This window comes from Elgaria multicarinata, chromosome 6 (assembly GCF_023053635.1).
Source record: "Elgaria multicarinata webbii isolate HBS135686 ecotype San Diego chromosome 6, rElgMul1.1.pri, whole genome shotgun sequence".
Lineage (NCBI taxonomy): Eukaryota > Metazoa > Chordata > Lepidosauria > Squamata > Anguidae > Elgaria > Elgaria multicarinata.
Genome location: NC_086176.1, coordinates 20,685,185 through 20,695,353, shown reverse-complemented (window position 1 = coordinate 20,695,353; position 10,169 = coordinate 20,685,185). Strand labels below are relative to the sequence as shown.

The 10,169-nt window shown below is 38.5% G+C and overlaps 1 protein-coding gene across 1 annotated transcript in view; it reads left to right on the top strand.

Annotated features, from left to right (window-relative positions):
* Window positions 1-6,278: 6,278 nt before the first annotated feature.
* Window positions 6,279-10,169, top strand: part of LOC134400659 (neuronal acetylcholine receptor subunit alpha-7-like) — a 113,043-nt gene continuing 109,152 nt past the window's right edge. Inside the window, exon 1 of the mRNA XM_063129121.1 lies at window positions 6,279-6,779. Coding sequence (XP_062985191.1) covers window positions 6,701-6,779 — 79 coding nt within the window. The 5' untranslated portion in view covers window positions 6,279-6,700. The remainder of the gene's footprint in view (window positions 6,780-10,169) is intronic.

Below are 10,169 nucleotides of genomic sequence, written 5' to 3'. Positions count from 1 at the left end.
TTTGAGTCACTTTAGCTCAGTGGTAGAGCACATGTTTTGCATGCAGAAGAACCAAGGCTTGATTCCTGGCATTTGCAGGCAGAGCTAAGAGATCCCTGTCTGAAACCCTGGAAAGCCACTGCCAGTGACTATAGATGATTTTGAGCTAGATGGTCTGACACGGTGTAAGACAACTTTCTATGTTCCAGTGTAGCAGAATTACCTGCTTCCAGAGGAGATCTGTTTATTACTTATATCTTACTTTTAAAAAAGTTATATCCAAAGTGGCTTATATAACTTAATAATATACTATATTTAGTAAAACCCATGTTAAAAATGAGCCCATCACATCTCTCTACAGTTAGTTCTTTTAAAGTTTTTTAGACTACTTTCCCAAAAGGTGCTCAATGGTGCTTTCATAAAATAAAGCTGCAACTAAAGCAACAAATAAAATTTGCATACCAATAGCCCAAATCAGCCCCGAAACAGCCAATAAACTTGTCAGAGCAATCAATAAAAATTCTGCTCCAAATTCTGCAACAGGAAGTGCTATATCTGTGGCCTAGGTAAATTATTCAGAATAAGAAAACTTGTGCTATTTGTCTTGCTATGTATGATGTATTCTTCTTCTGCATAGAGAGATGAAAGGAGGTTTAAAAGATACTAAAAGAAAGGAAACTTGCTACTCTTGAGAGTTGTTCTCTCTCTCTCCCCCCCTCCTCAAATCCCTTTGGCTTCTGAGATATCATCAGGTATTAAAGTTAGAAATTTGTTTTTTTTTTGTTTTTAAATGAAATTCTTAGGAACCTGAATTATGAAACGTATCTCACGTTTTGCAGGTTTTCTGTGCTTCTACAGAATTAGATCACAGAGTTGGAGTTAGATGTAAGTGAATAGGTTGTGATAATAACTTAGTCATTAATTCCACCCCATTAACCAGGGGAAAAATATAATTAATTTCACAACAACAACACCAAACTTTTTATTTCTTATCTACAATCATCTGAATCCTGGCAAGGAAAATGGATGTTTGGGCCTCTGGGAAAACAAATGTGTCATTTTTGTAACCTCTGTTTTCACATTCACAGTTTAGACACTGTCAACAAAAGGTTGATTAAAAGTGGCAGATGCATATTTGAGTTATGATCTTAACCTTCTGGGTGAATGCTATTTATGATTTAAAAAGAACATTGCAAAGGATGATCTATACCTTTCTGGTGTGTGCCTGGAGAGAGCGCAAGGGCGAGAATGCAGAAATTGTTTTATAGAAGAAGAAAAATAATTACCCTCCGAATAGATGTAATTGCTGTGATGTCTCTACAGAAAATGAGAATTGCAATCTTAATTATGATTACTGTGGGGTTAGACAGAAGTCCCAGCACATCATCAAAAATTAAGGCTCTTTCACCAGTGCTGCTTTTGTAATGTATCATAATGACAATAGCCAGCTATTAAAAATTAAATGGGAAAAGAAATGTTTGATTGGTTGGGTTTTAGAAGGTCATGAAGTTGAATAGCTCTATTAGTAATGTTCTACTGAAATAAATAATCAAAACCGTTAACAAACTGATGAATATTTCTGAGCTGGTCATGGTGAAAGTTGATTTTAATTAGTCGTCTTTTCCAATATGGTGTTATAAAATTAAATTGCTACCATAGATGGATATTCTTTTATATATACATACAGAAATAATAAACAGAAATAGAAATAAAAATACAAACAGTCATAATTATCCCACCCTCCTCCCCTCGTAGGAAATCAATGATACTATTATATCTATTACAATATAGATCTATTACAATATATGCATATATAAATATACAAGCATATATGTATCATTCTTCATCTCTTAAACATTTTCTTCTTCTTTTTTCTAAGAAAAAACATAAAAAAGATAAGTTAACACAAAAGATGTATCTTTCATTATGCCAACCAAGAGGATTTGAATTCTTTTGGAATTTTATTCTCCCATTCCGACAAGGTTGTGTATACTATGAAACAATACCAGTCTTTATTAAATGTATCTTTGAATCTTGTTCCTCTTACTAATTTCAATTTATTTGTCAGTTTCTCCATTAAGGCTACATGCCAAACCTTACTATACCAATTTTTTAGCGTAGCGCCAAAGAAATCTTTCCAGTGTCTGACTATAACCAATCTGGCAGCAACTAAAATAAATCCTATTAATTGTTTAGATTAAACACTGTTGGAGGGGATGTGGAGAGGTAGGCTTTTTTCAGCATATGTGGTGCCATTGTGCTAAAATAAAAGTTTTTTGGGACTTAATTTTTAAAGAAATTGAAAAGGTAACAGGGCAAAAGGTTATTAAATCACCAGAACTAGCATTGTTAGGATTATTTCAGGAGGAGAATAAAAAAGTTGAATCATAAATGGATATTCTATAGATAACCTCTGAGTGACTGGAAGGACAGCATAGGTTATGGTGGAGGTCAGCAACTTGTGGCCCCTGGGCCATATCCCATCCCTGGAAGCACACTAACCAGCTCTACAGTAAACAACCCAGAGGCAAAAGAGAAGCATGGAGAGAGGTTCAGTCATTGCCATGTGACCTGCTGACAAGACACTTCAAAGATGGGAATATTTCATTGGGAAAACTTTCCAAATTTACATTTCATTCTTTTTTAGGTTACTTGCTAAACGATATAATGAAATGAAATCAAATACATACATATAGTAATAGGATGCTTTTTAATTGCTGAATTTTGTATGGTTGAATCTAAGCTCTGTTACCTGAGTGCTCTTTTTTATGTTTCTGAATAATAAAATTTGCTATTTCTAATATCAAATAAAATATTACAGGAGAAACTAAGAAAGGGAATAACATAAAGCAGCCTACCTCAATCTGGTCCGGGCATGTTGGATTACAACTCCCATCAGCAGCATGCTGTCTGGGTATGATGGGGGTTATAGTCCAACATATCTGGAGGGCACCAAGTTAAGGAAGGCTGCTATTAGGCAATGAGCGGTGAAGCCTTTCTATCTTCAGAGAACCCTTTCCACACTGACTTATGTAACAAAGAATCACCATGCATTTTTTCATCCCCTCACTCCCAAGAAGTGTATTGCTGAAGGTTTTGAGCCATGTTGTAAGGTGCAGAGAGTCCACTCAGGTGGAGCATTAGTCAGACCTATTGGGACTCACAATTGTTCTACATGAACTGAGAGTGCATTCTGAAACACATTCCCATGTGGATGTACATTTCATAGAAAAATTGCCAGAGATGGTCAATCTATCTTTCAGGGAAGCTTGTCTGTCATTACTAAACTTTTCATGACAGAACCCCTAATGAATCTCCAATGAACCTCCCAATGTTCCCAGAACACAATTTGAAAACCACTAATGTAAAGGAGAAGAAGCAAGAAACCAGGGCCATAGCTAGATGGGGCGAAATCCAGGGGTGATCCCCGGGACCATCCCTATGCATTCACATGACGCACAGGGGATCCCGGGATCAGGGAGGGATGATTCCTCCCTTTCCCCGGGATCTCACCATACCCTTTGAGCCTGGTTTTTCCGTGGTCCCGGGCTGATCCAGAGACCGTGGAACATGTGGCTGGGTGTCAGGTTTGTCCCGGTTCCTCGCAGTTCCTCATGAGGAGCCGGGACCTGTGCATGGGCTGCAGAGCTCCTCAGGAGCTCTGTGCCCATCGGGGTGGGGTGGGGTGGGGAGCAGGGAATTTTTTTTTAAAAAAAAAAACCCTACCTTTGAGCGCACGACCACTCGTGCACATCTTCTGTTTTCTTAAAAAAAAGAAAATGGCGGGCACGACGTCCTCTCCCTCCGAGGTCGTCGTGTCTTGTGTGTAATCAGATGGGGAGATCTCGCGATAAAAATATCACGAGATCTTCACCCCTCCGTCACACTAGACCTGTAGGTCTAGCTGAGGCCCTGAACAGGAAAAGTGGTCCATCTATAAAAACAGGACGTAACTGCAGAAGAATGACAGGAAATAGTCACCTCATGGTTTCATTGAGATCCCAACTTTCTGTATAAAAAACGTTGAAAGCAGCTTGCAATAAATAAAATCAGCCAATTAATACTTAATAATAAACCCATCAAAGGCTAAAATGCAGCAGAATAAAAATAAAGATTTCATAGGAACAACTTGATTAAAAATGTCTTAAAATAATGACCAAATTGAATAGATGGTTGAACTAAAGCAGTTTTCATAGACCAATATAACAGCAGAACAATAGAACTGTAGTGGCTACGGGGTGGGGTGGGATTGAAGATGCTACAAGGTGCCTAGTGTCACTGTTGGAGAAATCTGATGAGAAGAATTTTCAAATGTTTACCATGCTGCTGGGAACAGGAGCATAAGTTCTAAGGGCAAGGGAAATTGTTTGCATGTTCATTTACGGAGCAACAAAGAAAGTGAGGAGGAGGGAACAGAAAAATATACAATATTGTACCATTTGTTGTACATTAATTCTGTTAAGAACTGTCCTCCCTCAGTACCATCAATGGAAGAATGGCTCCTAAAAGTGTTGGAATTGGCGGAGATGGCGAAACTAACGGCGTTAGTAAAAGAAAGAATAGCTTTATATGTAATGGACTGGAAACCTTTTATTGAATATATGAAAGAACTGCAAAAGGATGATTTATTTGTATGTGGATTTTATATATAACTTGTACTCTTGTATTTGATAAATATACTTGCTTGCTGTTATGAAATTCGGACCTGGTAAACTAGAAATATGACACTTGCTGTCTGACATGAAGATTGCTTTAAATGGAATACAGTCTTATGTATTTGTGACCATTTTGGTAGTTGTTTATGTTGTGATGTAGTTTGTATAGTTTGTATTGTTTTTTTAACTTTCCTTATGTGTTCTGTTTATGTGGAAAATTAATAAAAGTATTATTATTATTATTATTATTATTATTATTATTAATAATAATAATAAAGAACTGTCCTCCCTCCCTTGCTTCAAATGTAAGTTCACCAAAATCAAATTTCTTGTTGTGGTGGGGGTATTAAAAAAATGAAAGGAGGGAAAGGTTGGTGGCAGGTATAGCATTCCTCCCCCCCTCCTCCACACACACTTCTGAGCCATCCAGACATTATTTCTGCCTCTGCAGATGCTAAAATTGAAAGCTTATGCAGGTTTACTCCACAGTAAATCCCATGGCATTCACTTGTGCTTTATCCCTAATGCTCTATCCCTAACCCTAAACAGAAAATAATAATAATAATCCTACAACTCGCAGTATGCCTTAGCCAGCTATGCTGAGAGTTTTTGGACTCGCCCCACCCCGTCTAAACCTTGATAGGATTACGCCCTACATGTACATTTTCTAGTTAATATGCTTCCTTGTGTCTCCTTTTGTGACCCATATCGTTATAAATAGCATTTCATTAAAAGAGTTGTGTGTTTATTTAATAAATTAATTTCTGCATCATTGTTATTATTTTTTAAAAAGCTTCCTGTGTTACACTTTAGGGTTTGTTGACATGGTCCAGGACTGAATTAAATGGAAAGCAAAGGAAAGTTCCTGGTTTGGGCTAGGCAAGGAGAGGAAGTCTGGACTTTTCTTCTGGGGATAACTGGCAACATAAATACCAGCCAATCTCCTACCTCCACCATTTTTCATTTCCAGTTCCTCAGAAGGACAGAGCTCATAATTCAGTGCAGGCACAGCATGACCTAAAAGCGTGGTACTGTGTGCACCAGTGTGTGTGGGCTGAGCAACAGTGGGATGGGATCCAATGCAGTCATCATAACATGTAGTTGCTGGTTTGGGACAGAATTCCCTAATGTACCAGGTAAAGAAGCTCAATCTAAGGTACACATTTCATGAAATGTATTCTAGTGCTGAGGCAAATTTTGTGACCACATTGTTGACCATTCAAAAAAAACAAAAAATACCAGAGCAGAGTGAGCAAGAGAGAACACTTTTCTGAGGGAAAACACACATATGGAGGAATGAGAATAGCAAGTGGAGGCTGGTGGCTTTGATTTCGGTGGGGCTGTGAACCCATTCTGAGTATATATATATATATTAAAGGCTGTATTGGGATGCAACAGATTCCTCAAGTGATCTTGCTCCGTCTGTCTTCAACTTCACCTCTAGATTCCCCCCACCGTCCCCCATCAGATTTCAGACAGTGTCTGTGAGGTAATTTTCTGACAGGGGAAAAAAATGTTCCAGCAGCCACGTAAAAAGAACAAGTGAGGTGCCGCCGTTGTCTGGCACTGCCTAACATGTAGCTCTAGAGGCACTCTCGTACTAGCGTAGAAAACACTGCTGTGACGTGCTGGCTCCGAGTTACAATTACGGAGACAGTGGGAATGTGGCAAATCTCTCACAGGCAGCAATGTCCTTTTCTCTCTCCTCCCCCTTCCGAACACACATTAGCTTCTCTCTGCTCCTGCTCTTTCCCTGTCTGGCACTAGAAAAGGTGCAGAGCGCTTGTGAGGGAGGAAGGCGAGGGAAAACACACAGACACGCAACACCACCCATCTCCACAACCTAGATAAGTCCCTGGCACTTCGGTGTAGTTATTAGCAGCAATAAACCTGAGCACAGAGAGATGTAATTTGGGCTAATGTGCTGTTCTTCCTTGGTGGCAAACTGGCTGGTTGGCTTATTAGCATTACTGTTAGGTAGCGACTGGCTCCATCACTCAGAGCTGACAGGAAGAGTTCCTTCGCATTGTCTGGTGTCTGCTTAGACCCCAGATTGTGGCTTGACAATGCTCGCAGAGAGGTGTCTAGGATTGATATATTCCGGCTTGTATCTCTGGGCATCCTTGTTCCTGTCTTTTTTAAAAGGTAGGTTCATGATTTTCCTGGTATGATGCTGATGTTAATGGGCTTCTTCTTCTTCTTCTTCTTCTTCTTCTTCTTCTTCTTCTTCTTCTTCTTCTTCTTCTTCTTCTTCTTCTTCTTCTTCTTCTTCTTCTTCTTCCTCTTCTTCCTCTTCTTCCTCTTCGTCTTCTTCTTCCTCTTCTTCCTCTTCTTCCTCTTCTTCCTCCTCTTCCTCCTCTTCCTCATGACCTGTTCTGATTTCCCTGGAGAGATGTATCTCAAAACTTTTTCAGGGGCTGTCATTTGCCCCAATAAAATCAAGGGGCTACATGCCAACGGTTGAAATGGGAGTATGGTAAAGCAGAGGTGACGCTGTGATTAAACTGTAAACTGATGTTGTACTTCTAATGTTTTTGGTTCTGGAAAAGGGCAGGTGGAGGGAGAGAAACATTGAAAAAATGATTACAGGAAAAATGTGCTAGAGTTTTTTGTTTTGTTTTTCTTGCTCTTAACAACTTTCTCAGTGAAAATATGCAGTGTTATTTTCCTAAGAGAAAATGACATATACTTACATTTTCAGATATGACACGATAAAGGTAAGACAGCATTAAGAACACTCATGGATTGTTTTATTGAAGTGTGCATGTATGGATGACGAAAATTAATAATCTTTGTTTCAATTTTTTTCTGTTTTTTATTTTATTTCTTTTATCTTTTCTATAACACAAGGTTCCTAAATCAGGGATGGATTTGTTTTTTTGTTTTGTTTGTTGTTTTAAGTAAGGGTATTAACTATATAGATGAGACCTGACTCACTCTGTAGTTGGTACACTATTGAATTTAATCTTATATATTCCTCTCATGCCAATGGGTCTAAATAGGTTTTGGCTTAACTTTAGTTGTTGGATCAGGCTGGACATGAATCTATCATATAAGATACGTAAAAATGAATCTGTAGTGAATCTATAATGTAATACAATGATTTATAGCCACAATAAAATATAAAATTGAACAGGAATGGTGCAGTTCAGTACATATTACAGGAAAATTGAAATCCAGACTAAGGGCTAAAAGATGGACAGAATAACTGTCCTAAGACAGATTCAGCAGGCCATTATAAAAGTTTTAAAGATTCCTAAATAAAGATAAATAAAAATAAGTGCCAGTGAAACACAGAGGGGAAAATCTGTGTATCTCAGAAACTTGGTTTGACTTATCTGAAGAGAAATATGTTCCAGTCTAGATCAGCTATAACCCCATTAGGGGCCTTAAGCAAGTTACACTCTCTCTCCCAGATCCTGCCTCAATTCCCCTTCTGTAAAATGGGGAAAATATTAGGTGACTTTATAATTTCACTTCTCTCCTCCCCAAATTTGGTTGACAATTATTCTAATTGTAAATATGAACATGTAACATTTCCATTAAACAAAGGATTTCACACACACATATATGTACAAAGTCATAAAACTAGAGGTGATGAAGAAAAGTTTCTGACTATTCGGGGTTTCTTTATTCTTTAAAGAAAAACTTGTTAGATCATACTATAATATTAGTAAAGCAATTAGAATGGAAACTGCAAAATGGATAATATATAACCCATGGTATAATCATATACATGATTACTTAGGAGTAAGCACCATTTATTTCAGTGGGACTTAACTGCCACTGAAAGAGTGTTCAGGATTGTAGCCTCAATTTCGTTGACCCAGCAAAGCATATCTGGGTGCAGAGGCAGGCTTCTACAAGTGGATTCCCTTATGGGCTAGTCTGACCACCAAAGCATGCTGTTAAAGTTGCCAGTGAGCTCTGCAATTGGCAGGTCAGATTACCAGTTTTAGAGGATCCATTTCAGAGTCTGGGTGAAATGCCTGGAATTGGTCTCAGAAGGCATGCATGGGATTCCAATGGAGACTTCAAATGTGTGAAGGGAGCTAGAGGCTGATTCAAAACCAATTTGCTGGTTGGCAGATCATATTAATTCCTTTTTATCAAGAGTATATCCTGGTAATCATCTGGTTTTTGAGATTAATTACAGCATTTCCCACATGTTGCACTGATGCATGGAGTGAAGGAGAGAGTGGGATTGTATGCACCATCCCCAGTCCTGACCTCCACACATACAGTTTAATAGTCTACGCAAATAGAATTGTAAGTGTGTAGTGCTCTCTCTGTATGATTAGGAACACTGGAAAAACAGGATTTCTAATTGCATATGAAAGCTATAGGTACATTCCGTTATACATGCCTAGGATACATGCACGTATTAGCAGAAGACACAGAGGTTGGGAGGGGGGAAGACATGTATGAGCCTACTCCTACTCATCCATGCATTCAATGTAACATGAAAAATGCTTATTAATTGGACCGTGTGGTGACAGTGGCTTGTGTGCTCATCTCTCAGTGCTGTGTATTGAGCACACTGTGTAGCATGCATGGTTTCCTTTTGCTGGGCTGGATCATGATGCAGGATTGAAAAGATAGTTGCTCAGAACTGTCAGCTTTGACAGCTCCAATCACTTCTTTAGAGGGATGGTGGGATGGAATTTATACCCTCTTTTTTCCACCCTAACAGGTCAGTACTATTATTAATGCTGACAGCTTTGGTCAAGTGTTCAAGAGTAGTGTAGTGCTGCCTAGAAGGATCTTGACAGGCCTATTAAACCCAGCCAAGGTCCAATCCCATCTCCAATCTAAAGGGGGTTCTGTCTGGGGAAAAACTCCCATACTGTATTCTGTTTCCCCCCAAATTCAGCAGGACCTCTAGTCATCATTCTTGGTAGTTATGTAGAGCTTCTCCCAAAGTACTCAAAATGCTTCATATACTTTCCCCCAGTAATCTCTATGACTATTAACAATCTTAGTCAATTGTGGGCTTAGCAGCCCAATCCTGTGCATGTTTTCTTGGAAGTAAGCCTTATTGTAATGAAACTTCATCTGCATAGGATTGTATCCTGGGAAGCAAATATGGTTGCAATCTACCTTCTACAAAGTACAGGTTGTCTGCTGTCAGAAATACCCGATCAACTTACAACATCCAGTCCACTAGCCACCTTACTCATGGGTTGTCTGAATCATTTTGCATGTCACTACAACATGTAATACAAAATTAGGAGTGACACACAAGGCTATTGTAAGCAGTATTTGTCCATGTCCAAAGAATGCAAATTTATTATTATTATTATTATTATTATTATTATTATTATTATTATTATTTTATTACATTTATATACCGCCCCCCAGCCGAAGCTCTCTGGGCGGTTTACAAAGCTCTCTGGGCGGTTTACAAAGTCAATACCTTCTAAATACCAAGAATCAGAGAAAGCATAGAGCAAGATGGTGTGTGAATTTTGTAAATGAAAACAGGTTTCTTCAATCATTCCTTATTACAATTTTCAGGAAAGGGTTTTATTTTAG